Below are 22,696 nucleotides of genomic sequence, written 5' to 3'. Positions count from 1 at the left end.
GCCAACACATATGTACACTATATACAGTTGGAAATGTATGTGTACAACATGGTTAAGGCAAGTCCAAGACACAGTCTGGAGACAGAATGGACAACCATGCTCAACCAGCTCTAGTATGGAAATGACAAGGGTAGACAGGTGGGTGGTGCCCACAATACCTCTCCGATTGCCAGACCCACCTTCTCATTGGCTGAACCTGGGTACTGATCAAACGATGGGGCCCCATCGTTCGGCCCTAGTACTGGTTCGCTGGTTGGAGAGATAGCGCTGAATAAAGGTTATGTACTCTTTGCATGCCACAATGAGAAAGAGAAGTCGCCCTAGGACACTACCTGGGGGTACTCTACAGCTACAGGTTGGATAGTGGAGTTGATTCCATTTGCATATACATACTGGTGTCTGTCATTAAGATAGGATTTTAGGTGGTCAAGTGAATGTCCTCTGATGCCGTAATGATTTAGTTTTAGGTGCAAGAGATTGTGGTTGACTGTATGAAACACTTTTCGTAGGTCGATGAAGAGCCCCAGAGGATATTCATTTTTATCGAGAGTTGTGTATATTAGTTCAAACATTTGTATAAGAGTGTCATTCGTACTTTGTTTTGGTCTAAACCCAAACTGGCAGGGGTTGAGTATGTTGTTGGATGTAAGGTAGGAGTAAAGTTGCTTGTGTATTATTTTTTCGAATATCTTGGATAGTAAGGGCAAGTTTGATATGGGTCTATAGTTGTTCAAGTCAGTTGGATCACCACCTTTGTGGATTGGGGTAACCCTTGCTGTCTTGAGTATAGATGGGAAGGTTGAGTATGCTACAGATTTGTTAAACATTGTTGCAGTAATGGGTGACAGCTCATGTGCAACTTTTTTATATATGAATGGTGGCAAGTTATCTAAATCACTTGCTTTGTTTTTTAATGAATTAATGACGAGTGAGACTTCAGTGGAATTTGTTGGAGTTAGAAATAGAGTATAGTACATGTATTTGGGTAGTTGCCAGTGAGGTACTCGTTTGGCTGGGTGTTTGAGCTGGGAATGTGACTTGCTGCTTTGGTCCTACAGTAGAGAAGAAGACATTAAATTTGTTGGCTGTGTATATAGGCTGTATGTGAGGTTCATCTGGTTTAGTTAAGTTTATCTCTCTTTTTCCAGATGGTTTCCTAGAGCCAAAAATTTTGGAGAGGGTACTTTTCATATCACCTTTTATTTCATTAAATCTATTTTCATAATGCCTTTGCTTTGATTTTCATATTAGTTTTGTGAGTATTGATGTGTATCATGTAGTTAATTCTTTAGTAATTAGACCTAGTCTGAACTGTTTTTCAATTTGATGTTTTTTATTAATAGATTTGAGGATACTTTTTGTTAACCATGGGCTATGTAGTCTCTTTTCCCTGATCTGTTTTGATTGGACAGTGTTTGTTATAGAGTTTTATGTAAAAAAGTTATGACATCTTTGTCAATTTTATTGCTGTCAGCTAGCTCTCTCTGCTAATCAGTGGCACCTAGTGCTTGTATTAGGTTGTTAACTGATGTCTCATTATGCAGGCGAAATGAGATCTTTCTTGTTTCATGAGGCAGTTTACTTAAGTTGGTTATGAGAAAGGTAGGGTAGTGGTCTGTGGTGTTGTCTGTGATTATACCTGCTTGTAGTGGGGATATTGTGTTGGTCCAGATATGGTCAAGTAATGAGGCACTTGTCTCAGAGGTTCTTGTTGGCTTAGTTATAGATGGTAGTAACAAACTGTTGTTCATAGTGTTTGTGAATGAAATCAGCTACTGGAGGGTCAGTTGTTTGGATGAGGTTTATGTTGAAATCCCCTGCAAGTATCAGATGGTGTTTATTCAACTCTGACTCAGTTATCATATGTCTAAGATTACTGCAAAAAGTGTAAGCATTTGTGTGTGGTAGTCTGTAGACTGTGCCAACTGTTATAAGTTTCTTAAGGGTTTTTGATGTGAATTTAGCTATTATATATTCGCCGTTTTTGTCCCGTAAGTTAGTTGATTTCATACATTCCAGTTCATCAGAGTAATAGATGGCAGTGCCTCCTCCTGGTTGGTCTGGCCTGCAGTTATGTATGGCTGTGTAACCAGGTAGAGTAAATATACCTGTCAAATCTTGTCTGAGCCAGGCTTCAGTAAGAACAATGAAAGTTATAGTAGCATTTAGAGACTTCAGTAATGCAAGGAGGTCATCATAGTGTTTACTCAGTGATTTAACATTATAGTTGAAGACTGTAATGTTCTTACTGGCACTGAGAAGGGTATTAGCCTGACTAACAGTGTAGTAATGGCAATTACTGTTAGGATTATTTGTGCAGTTCAATATGAGGTTGATATCAGGATCAATAATTGCATTCATAAGGGGCATGTAGAGAAATAAGCTGTTGCAATTATTAAAAAACAAAAAGCAATTGATGTTAAACCAGTAACAAATATGAATATATGAACTAATATAATTATTTTAAATCTAAAAATAATGGAGCTACTGAATATAAAAGTAAAACAATGAAAATAAGACACTTTAGCACCTTAATTATTTTAAAGTTAAAAGTAATGGTTTTGAGTATAAAAAAAAATAACACTTAAGTACCTGAATTAGCACCTTATGTGCCTTAAGTAACTGGGAATCAGTTACTATTATTCACTAATATGGGTTAAAATTAGTATTAAAGTTAAAAATGTATGAGGCACTGGGTATAAGATTCAAAGATAATTTTACTCTTTAACACTTGGTTTAGTACCTTAAAGATGAAATCTACTATACTACAGCACTGTACACGGTTGATATTGTGTTGAGATATGGCTTAACAAGATTCAATCAAACCAGTGAATGTGAGGAAACATGCTAGTTCTTGAACATATGTTAGTGTAAACTTGTTATCTAGCATTTATATACATTTATAAGTGGAAAAAAAGGGCATCTCACTTTACTGTGATTTCTGCTCTATGACAGTTGCCTGGAACCTAACCTGCCATATAAGTGGGGCCCTACTGTACTTGATATTCCCATCATAACCTATTAAAATACATGTGCTCTAGTTATATTTATTGTTTCTCCTGCAGTTGTAATGACTACAGACAGAATTTAAGAACAGGTACAGGAGGGCCCCACTTATATGACAGGCTAGGTTCCAAGGCTGCTGTCATGAAGCTAAAATTGCCATAAAGTGAATCATCACTTTGAAATGCACATAAATGCTTGATAACATGTTTACATTATCATATATTAAGTTAGCAATAAAAATGCACATAAAAATCAGTTAAAAAGTAAAATGCACATACAGTACACATTGCTTTATTTAAAATATATGTACTCTTAACCCTTTCAGGGTTTCGGCCGTACTAGTACGGCTTATAAGCCAGGGTTTTTGACGTACTAGTACGCCTAAATTCTGGCACCCTCAAATCTAGTGAGAGAAAGCTGGTAGGCCTACATATGAAAGAATGGGTTTATGTGGTCAGTGTGCGCAGTATAAAAAAATCCTGCAGCACACAGTGCGTAATGAGAAAAAAAACTTTGACAGTGTTTTTGGATTAAAACAGCGAATTTGCACTATTTTTGTATGGTATTTATTGTTGTATTCTAGTTTTCCTGGTCTCATTTTATAGACTGGAAGACATATTACAGAAATTGAGATGATTTTGACTGGTTTTACAAAGAAAAGTACCTTGAAATTGAGCTCAAAATAACAGAAATGTTCGATTTTTACCAAGGTTCAAAAGTAAACAAATCATGCTTGCGTCCAATACACGTCAACTGGTGAGTCTAATATTCTTTCACAAGTGTGCTGATATTATTTATACCATTTCTACACCAATGCAGTAGTCTGCATAACAGTAAATCTTCTATTTTTTGTGAGAATAAAAATTCAAAGTGGAAAGCAAAAGAATTCTGTAAGAGGGGCATGGGGACGTGACTAATGAACAGAGGAAATGTTAATATAGTGCCAGGAATGTTTTTCTTGTTTATTCTGGACCCTATTTGGAAATTGGCATCTTTTGAAATTTGTGTGAAATTGGCAAAATTGCTAAATTCTGACCACTGTATTGGATAGTTGAAATCGGTGAATGGGTGGTTTCTTGTACTCATTTGATAGAAAAAATGGAGTTCTAGTGAAATAGTTATGATTTTTGTCGACAAGTACACTGGAATTGGCTGAAAATAGGGCTCAAAGTGGGCAAAATCGCCGATGCGTAAACATCATCAAGACCACTAACTTCGCAAGAGCATAATTCCATGTTTTCCATCAAATTTCATACTTTTAGTGTCATTATGATCGGGAAAAGATTCTCTATCTTTTCATAAGAAAAAATAATTTTTTTTTTTTTTGAAATTTGGGCAACCCTGAGAACAAGTCTCTGAGAGGGCCTGTCGACCCTGAAAGGGTTAATGTAGGGGGAGAGGTGAATAGTATTTATTGTAGAAAGCCAGGTGTTGTAGCCTGCCCAGCTACCACACCTCACAATTGTGTTTGTTTTACTATGATTGTATATATTTTCTTTATATGACATGTAGTGTATTTCTTATATAATTTAAAAAATATTTAAAGGGCCCCAAAGTGATTATTATTATTATTATTATTATTATTATTATTATTATTATTATTATTATTATTATTATTATTATTATTATTATTGCCATCGACATACCTTGGCATTTAAAGTTGGAGGGTTACGACTCCTCTTTTTATCACAACTACCCTTAGATGTCATCATGAATGAGAGAGAGATGCAGAGATTGTAAATAAACTAATAGTGTATGAGTGATTAGCGGTCAGACGAGCGCAGTTCATGCACGTTCATTTTGCATAATTCGTGTGTTTGTGCAGCTTTTTCCCCACAACACAAAAAACATATAAGTGAACAGTATTTAGATAAGGCTAAAGAGGTCTTTGTGGCATTTATGGATTTGGAAAAGGCGTATGACAGGGTGGATAGGGGGGCAATGTGGCAGATGTTGCAGGTGTATGGTGTAGGAGGTAGGTTACTGAAAGCAGTAAAGAGTTTTTACGAGGATAGTGAGGCTCAAGTTAGAGTATGTAGGAAAGAGGGAAATTATTTCCCAGTAAAAATAGGCCTTAGACAAGGATGTGTGATGTCACCGTGGTTGTTTAATATATTTATAGATGGGGTTGTAAGAGAAGTAAATGCGAGGGTCTTGGCAAGAGGCATGGAATTAAAAGATAAAGAATCACACATAAAGTGGGAGTTGTCACAGTTGCTCTTTGCTGATGACACTGTGCTCTTGGGAGATTCTGAAGAGAAGTTGCACAGATTGGTGGATGAATTTGGTAGGGTGTGCAAAAGAAGAAAATTGAAAGTGAATACAGGAAAGAGTAAGGTTATGAGGATAACAAAAAGATTGGGTGATGAAAGATTGGATATCAGATTGGAGGGAGAGAGTATGGAGGAGGTGAATGTATTCAGATATTTGGGAGTGGACGTGTCAGCGGATGGGTCTATGAAAGATGAGGTGAATCATAGAATTGATGAGGGGAAAAGGGTGAGTGGTGCACTTAGGAGTCTGTGGAGACAAAGAACTTTGTCCTTGGAGGCAAAGAGGGGAATGTATGAGAGTATAGTTTTACCAACGCTCTTATATGGGTGTGAAGCATGGGTGATGAATGTTGCAGTGAGGAGAAGGCTGGAGGCAGTGGAGATGTCATGTCTGAGAGCAATGTGTGGTGTGAATATAATGCAGAGAATTCGCAGTTTGGAAGTTAGGAGGAGGTGCGGGATTACCAAAACTGTTGTCCAGAGGGCTGAGGAAGGGTTGTTGAGGTGGTTCGGACATGTGGAGAGAATGGAGCGAAACAGAATAACTTCAAGAGTGTATCAGTCTGTAGTGGAAGGAAGGCGGGGTAGGGGTCGGCCTAGGAAAGGTTGGAGGGAGGGGGTAAAGGAGGTTTTGTGTGCGAGGGGCTTGGACTTCCAGCAGGCATGCGTGAGCGTGTTTGATAGGAGTGAATGTAGACAAATGGTTTTTAATACTTGACGTGCTGTTGGAGTGTGAGCAAAGTAACATTTATGAAGGGGTTCAGGGAAACCGGCAGGCCGGACTTGAGTCCTGGAGATGGGAAGTACAGTGCCTGCACTCTGAAGGAGGGGTGTTAATGTTGCAGTTTAAAAACTGTAGTGTAAAGCACCCTTCTGGCAAGACAGTGATGGAGTGAATGATGGTGAAAGTTTTTCTTTTTCGGGCCACCTTGCCTTGGTGGGAATCGGCCAGTGTGATAATAAATAATAAAAAATAACAAATACCTTACATTGTGTACAAGTTGTCTTCATGTTGGAGCAGTAGAATAAAGAACAGCAACACTCCCATTCTTATGCAGCACACCATTTTCAGAGCAAATGACGCTATGAGTGGAGGCATATGAAAGGAATATTTTTCTAGTTACCCTCCCAGTAATACTATACTGTACACAGCTTCTCTGGCATTGGCAGCTGGTAGCAGCCGTTGCTGCTACTAGCTGCCTGGCAACTGCATCTCATATTTATGTCAGTTTGTTCTACTATTCACATTCAAAGTTTAAAATTTTTATTTCTTTGTGTAGTATACAAGCTATAGTCCCTCAACCTGGAATCGATGTGTTCAGTCCATCACTCTTGTAGGAAGTGCAGCATAGGGCCAGAGAGGTGGCTTATATACTGCGGTGAGATGAGCTGAAGCAGGAGGAGGCGGGATCACAGTGGGACCTGCCACTAGTGTAAGTAGGTCGTCGTCCAAAGGTTGGGCAAGCGTTGAAGTCTTTGTACCAAGATCCCATGATGTTGCAGTGTCTCAATTCTTCAACTTGTCGGTTTTCTAAACCATTCATCACATCTGTCAGACACTGCAACATCATGGGATCTTGGTACAAAGACTTCAACGCTTGCTCAACCTTTGGACGACGACCTACTTACACTAGTGGCAGATCCCACTGTGATCCCGCCTCCTCCTGCTTCAACTCATCTCACCGCAGTATATAAGCCACCTCTCTGGCCCTATGCTGCACTTCCTACAAGAGTGATGGACTGAACACATCGATTTCAGGTTGAGGGACTGATTACCTCAAACTTCTACTCTCCTTACCCACTTCTACTTTGTATTGGACTGATGAAGCCACTGTGTGGTGAAACATTTCTTCAATAAAGATTCCCATGTGTTGCATAAGTGTCTCAATTCTTCATTTTAAGATTGAGATTGATATTTCTGTTTATGGTCAAATGGGTGAGTGAGTGTAAGTGTGAACCACCAGATGGTATTCGTGTAATTAGTTGACAGGGTGTATCAGGGAGATAAGATGTTTTCTAATGGTAGTTTTGAAGGTGATAAATGTGTCTGCAGTTCTAGAGTTTTCAGGTAGGGTGTTCCAGATTTTAGGGCCTTTGACATACATTGAATTTTTGTAAAGGTTTAGTCGGACACGGGGAATGTCATAGAGATGTTTGTGTCTGGTGTTATGCCTGTGGGTTCTGTCACAACTATCAAGAAAGCGTTTTAGGTCAAGGTTAATATTGGAATTTAAGGTCCTGTAGATGTAGATTGCACAGTAGTAAGTGTGGATGTACTGAACAGGGAGTAAGTTTAGATCTGTAAAGAGTGGGGGGGGTGTGTTGCCAGGGATGGGATTTAGTGATTATTCTTACTGCAGCTTTTTGTTGGGTTATTATTGGCTTTAGGTGTGTTGCTGCAGTTGATCCCCAAGCACAAATAGCATAGGTGAGGTATGGATAAATAAGTGAGTGGTATAGTGTGAGAAGGGCATTTTGCGGCACGTAGTATCGTATCTTGGAGATATTTATTTTGACAAATTACATGGTTGCAGTATCGTATCGTAGTATCGTATCTTGGAGATATTTATTTTGACAAATTACATGGTTGTAGAGAGGAATATATAATAGTTGGGTGTACATGCCAAAAGCCCATTTATATGCAGAGCATTTCAGGAAAACTTAAAATTAACCTAAGATTAGTAAGGCAATAATACATAGTTCACATGGTCATTAGATGAATTACAGTAATTACGGGAGAATTGCATATTCTATCAGGTAATTCTACATGGTTTTGATAAGTATAGTAGAGACTTATTTCACTATTAAATTAGATGAATGGTTCATCAACTATTAAATTAGTTGATAAAGATTACAGTATTACAATATAACAATTTAAAACAATTTACAATATGATGTATTACAGTTTAGTACTATTTAAAACAATGAAATTTGGTATTACAATGGAACAATTTACATTATGATGTACTGTATTACAATCTACTACTATTTAAAACAATGAAAAAATAGATGTCCTAATTTCAAAGTAGTAAGTGGTTGAGCATTTATCAGCACAATATGAGCAGCTTTTGAGAAACTGGTAGTGATCAGGTACGGTTTGTCTGTTTAAGTTTAGGTGATGAGGTGATTTCTTATTAGGGCCTTAAACTGATTTGCAGACAGGGGTCCTTTAGTGTGTTCTGACAATGAATTCCAGATCTTCGGGCCTTTTATGTGAAAATTTAATATTAGAGTTTTCCCTAAATTACAAATATTTTTTCTTTCCTAGGTGTGTCAACTTCTACTATTACCTGTCAGGCTTGCCAGGCACAAGTAAACTATCAGCTTTTATTCAGAACACTGATGATGATAGTTCTGAATTATCAACAGTCATAAGCATGGAACTTCTCTTTGAGCAAACAGAAAGTCAAGGCGATCACTGGGTAAAAGTGGAAAGACATATCAGTGAGATAACAAACTTTCATGTAAGTAAACAAGTAAAAGAATACATTTATGATTAAGAAATTCCATAATACTATACTCTTATCTTATGATTAAGACAAGTCTTTCATTTGCCAAGGAAACATTGAAGAGAGGTTGGGATGGAGGTTTTTTAAGTGGTAGGCCCTTGAGTATCCATTAGGTGAGTATGTGCATGATCGATCTGAGTGAATATAGATAAGTGATTTCAAGGATTTGACATGCTGTTGGAATGAAAGCAAGGTAATTTTTATGAAGGGATTTGAGGGAAACTGGTTAGCTGAACCTGAGTCTTGGACGGCTACCTAGCTGAAGGGTATTTATCCTAGAGGGTTGTTGCAGGTATCAACACCATTGTGGCCTGGTCCATGACCAGGCTTTCTGGTAGATCAGTGCCTGATCAACCAGGATGTTACTGCTGGCTGCATGCAATCCTACATATGGACCACAGCCCAACTGGTCGGCCACTGTCTTTAGGACTCTATCCAATTCCCTCTTTAAAACAGCTAGGGTTCTATTGGTAATCACTCTTAGGACACCATCCATGCATCCTGGGGGAGTTTAGCCCATGAAGTCCTAAAGAATGTGTGTTAATCACTTCCTAGACACTTGAAGGATGTCCTAAAGTGCATAGGAGGACCTGTTTTATAGTCAACATATAGTCAACAAGTAGTAGGTTGGTAGACAGCAACCACCCAGGGAGGTACTACCATCCTGTCAAGTGAGTGTAAAACGAAAGCCTGTAATTGTTTTACATGATGGTAGGATTGCTGATGTCTTCTGTCTGTCTCATAAATATGCAAGATTACAGGTATGTCTTGCTACTTCTACTTACACTTAGGTCACACTACACATACATGTACACATTTATTTATACACACTCATCTGAGTTTTCTTTGATTTTATCTTAATAGTTCTTGGTCTTATTACTTTTCCTTTTATATCCATGGGGAAGTGGAATAAGAATCTTTCCTCCGTAAGCCATGCATGTTGTAAAAGTCAACTAAAATGCCGGGAACAATGGGCTAGTAACCCCTTTTCCTGTAAAGATTACTAAAAAGAATAAGAAGAAAATTGTCAAAGTGGGAAGTCTGAATGTGCATGGATGTTGTGCAAATGATAAGAAAGAGATGATTGTGGATGTTATGAATGAGAAGAAGCTGGATGTCCTGGCTTTAAGTGAAACAAAGCTGAAGGGGGTGGGAGAGTTTCAATGGAGAGGAATAAATGGGATTAGGTCAGGGGTTTCAAATAGAGTTAGAGCTCAAGAAGGAGTAGCAATAATGTTGAAGGATAAGCTATGGCAGGAAAAGAGGGACTATAAATGTATTAATTCAAGGATTATGTGGAGTAAAATAAAGATTGTATGTGAAAAGTGGGTTATAATAAGCATGTATGCACCTGGAGAAGAGAGAAGTCTAGAGGAGAGAGAGAGATTTTGGGAAATGTTGAGTGAATGCGTGGGGAGTTTTGAATCAAGTTTGAGAGTAATGGTGGTTGGGGATTTCAATGCTAAAGTGGGTAAAAATGTTATGGAGGGAGTAGTAGGTAAATTTGGGGTGACAGGGGTAAATGTAAATGGGGAGCCTTTAATTGAGCTATGTGTAGAAAGAGATTTGGTAATAAGTAATACATATTTTATGAAAAAGAGGATAAATAAATATACAAGGTATGATGTAGCACGTAATGAAAGTAGTTTATTAGATTATGTATTGGTGGATAAAAGGTTGATGGGTAGGCTCCAGGATGTACATGTTTATAGAGGGGCAACTGATATATCGGATCATTATTTAGTTGTAGCTACAGTTAGAGTAAGAGGTAGATGGGAAAAGAGGAAGGTGGCAACAACAAGTAAGAGGGAGGTGAAAGTGTGTAAACTAAGGGAGGAGGAAGTTCGGGTGAGATATAAGCGACTATTGGCAGAAAGGTGGGCTAGTGCAAAGATGAGTAGTGGGGGGTTGAAGAGGGTTGGAATAGTTTAAAAATGCAGTATTAGAATGTGGGGTAGAAGTTTGTGGTCATAGGAGGGTGGGGGCAGGAGGAAAGAGGAGTGATTGGTGGAATGATAAAGTAAAGGGTGTGATAAAAGAGAAAAAGGTAGCTTATGAGAGGTTTTTACAAAGCAGAAGTGTTATAAGAAGAGTAGAGTATATGGAGAGTAAAAGAAAGGTAAAGAGAGTGGTGAGAGAGTGCAAAAGGTGAGCAGATGATAGAGTGGGAGAGGCACTGTCAAGAAATTTTAATGAAAATAAGAAAAAATTTTGGAGTGAGTTAAACAAGTTAAGAAAGCCTAGGGAAAGTATGGTTTTGTCAGTTAAAAACAGAGTAGGGGAGTTAGTAGATGGGGAGAGGGAGGTATTAGGTAGATGGCGAGAATATTTTGAGGAACTTTTAAATGTTAAGAAAGAAAGAGAGGCAATAATTTCATACACTGGTCAGGGAGGTATACAATCTTTTAGGAGTGAAGAAGAGCCGAATGTAAGTGTGGGGGAGGTACGTGAGGCATTATGTAGAATGAAAGGGGGTAAAGCAGCTGGAACTGATGGGATCATGACAGAAATGTTAAAAGCAGGGGGGATTATAGCGTTGGAGTGGTTGGTACTTTTGTTTAATAAATGTATGAAAGAGGGGAAGGTACTTAGGGATTGGCGGAGAGCATGTATAGTCCCTTTATATAAAGGGAAAGGGGACAAAAGAGACCGAAAAAATTATAGAGGAATAAGTTTACTGAGTATACCAGGAAAATTGTACGGTTGGGTTATAATTGAAAGAATTAGAGGTAAGACAGAATGTAGGATTGCAGATGAGCAAGGAGGTTTCAGAGTGGGTAGGGGATGTGTAGATCAAGTGTTTACATTGAAGCATATATGTGAACAGTATTTAGATAAAGGTAGGGAAGTTTTTATTGCATTTATGGATTTAGAAAAGGCATATGATAGAGTGGATAGAGGAGCAATGTGGCAGATGTTGCAAGTATATGGAATAGGTGGTAAGTTATTAAATGCTGTAAAGAGTTTTTATGAGGATAGTGAGGCTCAGGTTAGGGTGTGTAGAAGAGAGGGAGACTACTTCCCGGTAAAAGTAGGTCTTAGACAGGGATGTGTAATTTCACCATGGTTGTTTAATATATTTATAGATGGGGTTGTAAAGGAAGTAAATGCTAGGGTGTTCAGGAGAGGGGTGAGATTAAATTTTGGGGAATCAAATTCAAAATGGGAATTGACACAGTTACTTTTTGCTGATGATACTGTGCTTATGGTAGATTCTAAAGAAAAATTGCAAAGGTTAGTGGATGAGTTTGGGAATGTGTGTAAAGGTAGAAAGTTGAAAGTGAACATAGAAAAGAGTAAGGTGATGAGGGTATCAAATGATTTAGATAAAGAAAAATTGGATATCAAATTGGGGAGGAGGAGTATGGAAGAAGTTAATGTTTTCAGATACTTGGGAGTTGATGTGTCGGCGGATGGATTTATGAAGGATGAGGTTAATCATAGAATTGATGAGGGAAAAAAGGTGAGTGGTGCATTGAGGTATATGTGGAGTCAAAAAATGTTATCTATGGAGGCAAAGAAGGGAATGTATGAAAGTATAGTAGTACCAACACACTTATATGGGTGTGAAGCTTGGGTGGTAAATGCAGCAGCAAGGAGACAGTTGGAGGCAGTGGAGATGTCCTGTTTAAGGGCAATGTGTGGTGTAAATATTATGCAGAAAATTCAGTGTGTGGAAATTAGGAAAAGGTGTGGAGTTAATAAAAGTATTAGTCAGAGGGCAGAAGAGGGGTTGTTGAGGTGGTTTGGTCATTTAGAGAGAATGCATCAAAGTAGAATGACATGGAAAGCATATAAATCTGTAGGGGAAGGAAGGTGGGGTAGGGGTCATCCTCAACAGGGTTGGAGAGAGGGGGTAAAGGAGGTTTTGTGGGCGAGGGGCTTGGACTTCCAGCAAGCGTGCGTGAGCATGTTAGATAGGAGTGAATGGAGACGAATGGTACTTGGGACCTGACGATCTGTTGGAGTGTGAGCAGGGTAATATTTAGTGAAGGGATTCAGGGAAACAGGTTATTTTCATATAGTTGGACTTGAGTCCTGGAAATGGGAAGTACAATGCCTGCACTTTAACCCTTTGAGGGTTTTGGTCGTACTAGTACGTTTTACGCGTAGGGGTTTTTGACGTACTAGTACTCATAAATTCTAGCGGCCTCAAATCTAGTGGGAGAAAGCTGGTAGGCCTTCATATGAAAGAATGGGTCTATGTGGTCAGTGTGCACAGTCTTAAAAAAATCCTGCAGCACACAGTGCATAATGAGAAAAAAAAAAACTTTGACCATTTTTTTTTAATAAATCAGCGACTTTGCAGTGTATTTTCGTATGGTATTTATTGTTGTATTCTAGTTTTCTTGGTCTCATTTTATAGAATGGAAGACATATTACAGAAAATGAGATGATTTTGACTGGTTTTACTATGAAAGGTGCCTTGAAATTGAGCTCAAAGTAGCAGAAATGTTCGATTTTTACCAAACTTCAAAAGTAAACAAATCGTGCCAAGCATGCAATACACGTCAACTGGTGAGTCTAATATTCTTTTACAAGTTCACCAATAATATTTATACCATTTTTTACACTAATGCAGTAGTCTGCATAACAGTAAATCTTATATTTTTTGTGAGAATAAAAATTCAAAGTGGAAAGCAAAAGAATATAAGAGGGGCCTTGAGACGTGACTAATGACTAGAGGAAATATCATTTTAGTGCCAGGAATGTCTTTCTTGTTTATTCTGGACCCTATTCGGAAATTGGCATCTTTTGAAATTTGTGTGAAATTGGCAAAATTGCTAAATTCTGACCACTGTACTGGATAGTTGAATTTCATAAATGGGTGGTTTCTTGCACCCATTCGATAGAAAAAATGGAGTTCTAGCGAAATATTCATGTTTTTTGTCGACTAGTACAGTGAAATTGGCCGAAAATGGGGCTCAAAGTGGGCAAAATCGCCGATGCGTAAACATCGCCGAGACCGCTAACTTTGCGAGAGCATAATTCCATAAGTTTTCTATCAAATTTCAAACTTTTGGTGTCTTTATGATCGGGAAAAGATTCTCTATCTTTTCATAAGATAAAATAATTTTTTTTTTTTTTTAAATTTGGCCGACCCTGAGAACGAGTTTCGGAGAGGGCCTGTCGACCCTCAAAGGGTTAAAGGAGGGGTTTGGGATATTGGCAGTTTGGAGGGATATGTTGTGTATCTTTATATGTGTATGCTTCTAAACTGTTGTATTCTGAGCACCTCTGCAAAAACAGTGATAATGTGTGTGAGTGGTGAAAGTGTTGAATGATGATGAAAGTATTTTCTTTTTGGGGATTTTCTTTCTTTTTTGGGTCACCCTGCCTCGGTGGGAGACGGCCGACTTGTTGAAAAAAAAAAAATACTTCAATCGTGAGCACTGTAGATAGAGATATGCAAACATATTTATTAAAAACACTTTTCCTTTTCCAATAGCTGATATTTGAGGCTCAAGTTTTGGAGAACAACACCAAAGCTGTCATAGGAATAGATGATGTATACACTAACACAGAAGTTTGTGAGGGATATGAATGTGACTTTGAGCATGATCTTTGCTCATGGACAAATTCACAAGACGATTCTGCTGATTGGTTGCTACAAAGCCCAAAAGATGCTCTACCAGGACCGCTTACTGATTATTCTGTGGGCACCATATATGGTGAGCTAGCCATTGTTCCATATAATTAAAAGCACTTTTTAACTAAAATAAAAAATAATAAAGTGTCTAACTAAAGTAAAAAATAATGAAAGGTTCAAAATATATGAAATATTTCAGTTATAGGAATCAAAATATGAAAAATAATCATTTAGGGATTTTGTTGTAGTATTTATTTATGCTACTGTTTTTCAGGTCACTATCTAATTGTATCTGGGTATTTGATGCCAAGTGAAGGAGGATATGCTAACCTAGCATCCCTGTATTACCCTGGAACTCACTCAGATGGAGCATGTTTGAGTTTCTGGTATAATGCAGCTTTCACAAATGGTTCATTCACTGTAAGTATAAAGGATGTCGTATCCATATTTGTCTTTTTTTTATTTTTTGTGGATTCGTTACTTCATCATTGTACTATATTTTAAAGCTCATGTGGGTTTCAAAATACATATATAAATACATAGTTCTGAAGTAATATCTCAAGAAATATTGTGAGTTTTGGTACTGCTGCTGATATTGTGGCCTATGTCCCTGGACCCATTATGTGTGTCTGTAATCTTTTGACTACCACCTGCAAGATGGATATGGGGTGCATAATAAAGATATTAAGATAACTGCTGATGTTGAATGTATTTAAAGATTTAGAATAATAAATGTTTCCCAACACAGATTTCAGCAGCACAAGCTAATGGCTGGCAAACTTTATGGAGGCTTCTTCATGGCACTGATCCTCACTGGAAATATGCAGATGTTACTATTCTTCAATCTGAATCATTCAAGGTAAGTTGGGTACTGATTAAATCTGTCTAATAGATACAAAGTGATCTGCATGTGAGTGCTAAAGATCTTTCTTCTTCTTTCAACAAACTGGCTGTATCCCACCGAAGCAGGGCAGCCCAAAAAGAAAAACAAAAGTTTCTCTTTTTAGCTTTATTAATGTATACAAGAAAAGGGGTTACTAGCCCCTTGCTCCTGGCATGTTAGTCGCCTCATATGACATGCAGGGCTTACAGAGGAAGAATTCTGTTCCACTTCTCCATGGAGATAAGAGGAAATAAACAAGAACAAGAACTAGTGAGAAAATAGAAAAAACCAAGAGGGGTGTGCATATATACTTGCACACGCAAGTGTAGTGTAAGCTAAGTTACATTAGCAAGATGGACCTGAAATTTTGCATGTTTATGAGACAGAAAAAAGACACCAACAATCCTACTGTATGTAAAACAATTACAGGCTTCCGTTTTACACTCACCTTGCAGGACGGTAGTACCTCCCTGGGCAGTTGCTGTCTGCCAACCTATTACATACTGGTACTAAAGATGCTTATTATTAAAATATGCAGAACCACATTGTACATTTTTATCCAGGGATTTTATCATATTCTCTTTGATGCATAAGTGCTGCTTAGATGTTTATAGTTCTTTGATGTGAAAGATTATACTTATTTACTAAAGATGGTTGATTATTATTATATTTTTTTTAACACACTGGCTGATTCCCACCAAGGCAGGGTGGCCCGAAAAAGAAAAATTTTCACCATCATTCACTCCATCACTGTCTTGCCAGAAGGGTGCTTTTCACTACAGTTTTTAAACTGCAACATTAACACCCCTTCTTCAGAGTGCAGGCACTGTACTTCCCATCTCCAGGACTCAAGTCTGGCCTGCTGGCTTCCCTGAATCCCTTCATAAATGTTACTTTGCTCACACTCCAACAGCACGTCAAGTATTAAAAACCATTTGTCTCCATTCACTCCTATCAAACACGCTCACGCATGCCTGCTGGAAGTCCAAGCCCCTCGCACACAAAACCTCCTTTACCCCCTCCCTCCAACCTTTCCTAGGCCGACCCCTACCCCGCCTTCCTTCCACTACAGACTGATACACTCGTGAAGTCATTCTGTTTCACTCCATTCTCTCTACATGTCTGAACCACCTCAACAACCCTTCCTAAGCCCTCTGGACAACAGTTTTGGTAATCCCGCACCTCTTCCTAACTTCCAAACTACGAATTCTCAGCATTATATTCACACCACACATTGCCCTCAGACATGACATCTCCACTGCCTCCAGCCTTCTCCTCGTTGCAACATTCATCACCCATGCTTCACACCCATATAAGAGCGTTGGTAAAACTATACTCTCATACATTCCCCTCTTTGCCTCCAAGGACAAAGTTCTTTGTCTCCACAGACTCCTAAGTGCACCGCTCATCCTTTTCCCCTCATCAATTCTATGATTCACCTCATCTTTCATAGACCCATCTGCTGACACATCCGCTCCCAAATATCTGAATACATTCACCTCCTCCATACTCTCTCCTTCCAATCTGATATCCAATCTTTCATCACCTAATCTTTTTGTTATCCTCATAACCTTACTCTTTCCTGTATTCACTTTTAATTTTCTTCTTTTGCACACCCTACCAAATTCATCCACCAATCTCTGCAACTTCTCTTCAGAATCTCCCAAGAGCACAGTGTCATCAGCAAAGAGCAACTGTGACAACTCCCACTTTATGTGTGATTCTTTATCTTTTAACTCCACGCCTCTTGCCAAGACCCTCGCATTTACTTCTCTTACAATCCCATCTATAAATATATTAAACAACCACTGTGACATCACACATCCTTGTCTAAGGCCTACTTTTACTGGGAAATAATTTCCCTCTTTCCTACATACTCTAACTTGAGCCTCACTATCCTCGTAAAAACTCTTCACTGCTTTCAGTATCCTACCTCCTACACTATACACCTGCAACATCTGCCACATTGCCCCCATATCCACCCTGTCATACGCCTTTTCCAAATCCATAAATGCCACAAAAACCTCTTTAGCCTTATCTAAATACTGTTCACTTATATGTTTCACTGTAAACACCTGGTTCACACACCCCCTACCTAAAGCCTCCTTGTTCACCTGATATCCTATTCTCCGTCTTACTCTTAATTCTTTGAATTTACAGAGTTCCACAGTCAAACATTAGCCAATTTAGTCAAAACCTAGGAAGTATGATAACTGATGCACGCATGAACAAAGATCACTTACTACTCTCAGGTGACTTCAATATAAATCTCCTGCAAGACCAGGACCCACACGTTACTGAATTCACAAACACAATGAGTAACTGTATGTTGCTACCAACAGTAACAAAACCTACAAGAGTTACAGAGACTAGTGTTTCCCTACTTGACCACATCTGGACCAACACCATATCCCCTTTAAAATCAGGCATAATTACAGATAATACCACAGACCACTACCCTACTTTTCTCATAACAACTCTTGGTAAATTACCCCAAGACACTACTAAAGTCACCTTCAGACTTCACAATGAGGCAGCCATTAATAACTTCACAACAGCAGTAGCAAACATTGACTGGCACACTGAGCTAGAAATCTATACAGATATTGACGAATGTATTAATAATTTTCTAAAAAAGACCCAATACCTCTATAACAAGCACTGCCCTAAAAAAACTAAACAGATGACAGCTAAGAGACTGAACAGTCCCTGGTTAACACCCAGCATTCTCAAATCCATAAATACAAAACACCAATATGAAAAACAGTACAGAATGGGTCACATAACCAGAGACCAAACAAAACGTTACTCGTCAATCCTAACCAGCCTGATAAGAAGGGCAAAAAAATTGTATTATGAGAACAGATTATCCAACTTACGAGGTGATATAAAAAAGACCTGGAAAACCCTATCAGAAATTTTAGGAACAAAAAAGATATCACGAAATAGCGAAATAAAATTAGCAAAATCAGATGAACCCCAACTCCCACCAACAGAAACAGCAAACAGACTCAATGACTTCTTCTCCACTATAGGACAAAACCTTGCCAATAAAATCCCAAGCTCAGATACCCCACCAAATGACTACCTCACTGGCAACTACCCGAACACACTGTTCCTAGCTCCGACTAACCCATACGAAGTCTCCCTTATTATCAACACGCTAAAAAACAAGGCAGGAGATTTAAATACCTTACCACCCTTTATATACAAAAAAATGTCACAAGTGCTATCACCAATCATTGCAACACTCTTTAACAAATCCATTGAATCCTCCACCTTCCCCACAATACTCAAAATAGCAAGGGTCACCCCGATCCACAAAGGAGGAGACCAAACAGAGTTGAATAACTATAGGCCAATATCCAACTTACACCCTCTCTCAAAAATCTTCGAAAAATTAATTCATAAACGAATCTACTCCTACCTTATCTCCCAAAACATACTCAACCCCTGCCAATTTGGATTCAGGCCAAATAAAAATACTAATGATGCTATTATACACATGCTAGAACATATATACACTGCAATAGAGAAAAAAGAAGTCCCACTGGGGATCTTCATTGACTTACGTAAAGCTTTTGATACAGTTAACCATGACTTGCTCCACGCAAAATTGTCACACTATGGTATAAGAGGGCACTCCCTCAACTACCTCAAGTCATACCTCAGCAACAGAAGCCAATATGTGTATGCAAATGGGGCAAACTCTTCTGCACAACCAATTACAGTTGGTGTCCCACAGGGAAGTGTCCTTGGCCCTCTTCTCTTTCTCCTATACATAAATGACCTACCAAATGCTTCGCAATTACTCAAACCCACACTATTTGCAGATGACACTACATACGTCTTCTCCCACCCGAGCCCAGTCACGCTAGCCAATACTGTAAATACAGAATTACAGAAAATATCTACCTGGATGAGGACTAACAAACTTACACTAAACATTGACAAAACCTACTTCATTCAGTTTGGTAACAGAGCTACAGATGTCCCTCTTAACATAATGATAAACGGATCACCTATCACAAAGCTAGCAGAGGGAAAATTCTTAGGAATCCACCTTGATAATAGACTCAAATTTCATACACATATACAACAAATTTCTAAGAAAATTTCCAAGACTGTAGGCATACTATCGAAGATACGGTACTATGCTCCACAGTCAGCCCTCCTGGCCCTATATCACTCTCTTATTTACCCCTATCTCACCTATGGAATTTGTGCATGGGGCTCAACAACAAGTAACCATCTCAGACCACTAATTACCCAACAAAAGGCTGCAGTTAGAATGATAACAAATTCTCACTATAGGCAGCACACTCCACCAATATTCAATACACTAAACCTATTCACCATACAAAACATTCATACTTATTACTGCACCTATTACATACATAGAACACTTAACTCTGATATTAACCCTCCCCTCAAACATCTCCTTGCCAACCTCAACAGAACACATGACCATAACACAAGGCACAGATCACTCTTTGATGTTCCTCGTGTCCATCTCACACTTTGCAAAAACTCAATGCACATAAAAGGCCCTAAAATCTGGAACTCATTACCTGTAAATATAAAAGAAACACTACCTGTTTATAAATTCAAGTCTCTTCTCAAAGATCACTTACTCACCCAAAACCAAATAAATACTGAATAACTGAACCTTATAAATTGTATATCTTAAATGTTTCTCACAATTATATCACATAAATGTTAAACCTAAAACCCAATCTAACTTTATTATTTTTTAAATACACTACCTAACAGAATACTCCATTCTACTGAATGTACAACAATGCATACAGCCATATGACCTGTCTTTGTAATACTCACTTGTGCTTTATAGTAATCTGTTTACATTAAAGTTTTATCACCGATGTCATCATTGCTTAGTTCATCTTAAGTTAATTTTAAGCCAGCCCGTAATGCTATGCATAGTATAAGTGGCTTTGGCATACTGCTCTTTTTCTGTATTTTTTGTACCTCTGTATGTGTGCACAAATTTTTAAATAAATAAATAAATAAATAAATAAATAAATAATAACTCTACCATACACTTTACTAGGTATACTCAATAGACTTTTATTTTTTTATTTTTTATTTTTTTTCAACAAGTCGGCCGTCTCCCACCGAGGCAGGGTGACCCAAAAAAGAAAGAAAATCCCCAAAAAGAAAATACTTTCATCATCATTCAACACTTTCACCACACTCACACATTATCACTGCTTTTGCAGAGGTGCTCAGAATACAACAGTTTAGAAGCATATACGTATAAAGATACACAACATATCCCTCCAAACTGCCAATATCCCAAACCCCTCCTTTAAAGTGCAGGCATTGTACTTCCCATTTCCAGGACTCAAGTCCGACTATATGAAAATAACCGGTTTCCCTGAATCCCTTCACTAAATATTACCCTGCTCACACTCCAACAGATCGTCAGGTCCCAAGTATCATTCGTCTCCATTCACTCCTATCTAACACGCTCATGCACGCTTGCTGGAAGTCCAAGCCCCTAGCCCACAAAACCTCCTTTACCCCCTCTTTCCACCCCTTTTGAGGACGACCCCTACCCCTCCTTCCTTCCCCTATAGATTTATATGCTTTCCATGTCATTCTATTTTGATCCATTCTCTCTAAATGACCAAACCACTTCAACAACCCCTCTTCTGCCCTCTGACTAATGCTTTTATTAACTCCACACCTTTTCCTAATTTCCACGGTCTGTATTTTCTGCATAATATTTACACCACACATTGCCCTTAAACAGGACATCTCCACTGCCTCCAACCGTCTCCTCGCTGCTGCATTTACCACCCAAGCTTCACATCCATATAAGAGTGTTGGTACTACTATACTTTCATACATTCCTTTCTTTTCCTCCATAGATAACGTTTTTTTGACTCCACATATACCTCAACGCACCACTCACCTTTTTCCCTCATCAATTCTATGATTAACCTCATCCTTCATAAACCCATCCGCCGACACGTCAACTCCCAAGTATCTGAAAACATTCACTTCTTCCATACTCCTCCTCCCCAATTTGATATCCAATTTTTCTTTATCTAAATCATTGGATACCCTCATCACCTTACTCTTTTCTATGTTCACTTTCAACTTTCTACCTTTACACACATTCTCAAACTCATCCACTAACCTTTGCAGTTTTTCTTTAGAATCTCCCATAAGCACAGTATCATCAGCAAAAAGTAACTGCGTCAGTTCCCATTTTGAATTTGATTCCCCTTAATTTAATCCCACCCCTCTCCTGAACACCCTAGCATTTACTTCTTTTACAACCCCATCTATAAATATATTAAACAACCATGGTGACATTACACATCCCTGTCTAAGACCTACTTTTACCGGGAAGTATTCTCCCTCTCTTCTACATACCCTAACCTGAGCCTCACTATCCTCATAAAAGCTCTTTACAGCATTTAGTAACTTACCACCTATTCCATATACTTGCAACATCTGCCACATTGCTCCTCTATCCACTCTATCATATGCCTTTTCTAAATCCATAAATGCAATAAAAACTTCCCTACCTTTATCTAAATACTGTTCACATATATGCTTCAATGTAAACACTTGATCTACACATTCCCTACCCACTCTGAAGCCTCCCTGCTCATCCGCAATCCTACATTCTGTCTTACCTCTAATTCTTTCAATTATAACCCTACCGTATACTTTTCCTGGTATACTCAGTAAACTTATTCCTCTATAATTTTTACAATCTCTTTTGTCCCCTTTCCCTTTATATAAAGGGACTATACATGCTCTCCGCCAATCCCAAGGTACCTTCCCCTCTTTCATACATTTATTAAACAAAAGTACCAACCACTCCAACACTATATCCCCCCCTGCTTTTAACATTTCTGTCATGATCCCATCAGTTCCAGCTGCTTTACCCCCTTTCATTCTACGTAATGCCTCACGTACTTCCACCACACTTACATTCTGCTCTTCTTCACTCCTAAAAGATGGTATACCTCCCTGGCCAGTGCATGAAATTACCGCCTCCCTTTCTTCCTCAACCATTAAAAGTTCCTCAAAATATTCTCGCCATCTACCTAATACCTCCCTCTCCCCATCTACTAACTCCCCTACTCTGTTTTTAACTGACAAAACCATACTTTCCCTAGGCTTTCTTAACTTGTTTAACTCACTCCAAAATTTTTTTTTATTTTCATTAAAATTTCTTGACAGTGCCTCTCCGACTCTATCATCTGCTCTCCTTTTGCACTCTCTCACCACTCTCTTCACCTTTCTTTTACTCTCCATATACTCTGCTCTTCTTATAACACTTCTGCTTTGTAAAAACCTCTCGTAAGCTACCTTTTTCTCTTTTATCACACCCTTTACTTCATCATTCCACCAATCACTCCTCTTTCCTCCTGCCCCCACCCTCCTATAACCA

At 38.5% G+C, this 22,696-nt stretch overlaps 1 protein-coding gene across 2 annotated transcripts in view; it reads left to right on the top strand.

Moving 5' to 3' along the window:
* LOC128698674 (MAM and LDL-receptor class A domain-containing protein 1) overlaps window positions 1-22,696 on the top strand; it is a 696,795-nt gene that overhangs the window by 160,354 nt on the left and 513,745 nt on the right. For both annotated transcript variants that reach the window (XM_070084847.1, XM_070084846.1), the window contains exons 21-24: window positions 8,548-8,743; window positions 14,238-14,460; window positions 14,653-14,798; window positions 15,127-15,237. In XM_070084847.1, the coding sequence (XP_069940948.1) occupies window positions 8,548-8,743; window positions 14,238-14,460; window positions 14,653-14,798; window positions 15,127-15,237 (676 nt within the window). The remainder of the gene's footprint in view (window positions 1-8,547; window positions 8,744-14,237; window positions 14,461-14,652; window positions 14,799-15,126; window positions 15,238-22,696) is intronic.

The sequence above is a fragment of the Cherax quadricarinatus genome, chromosome 14, assembly GCF_038502225.1.
Source record: "Cherax quadricarinatus isolate ZL_2023a chromosome 14, ASM3850222v1, whole genome shotgun sequence".
In the NCBI taxonomy this organism is placed as follows: Eukaryota; Metazoa; Arthropoda; class Malacostraca; order Decapoda; family Parastacidae; genus Cherax; species Cherax quadricarinatus.
The sequence above is the reverse complement of the archived record's forward strand: the minus strand, read 5'-3'. Positions and strand labels throughout refer to the sequence as shown.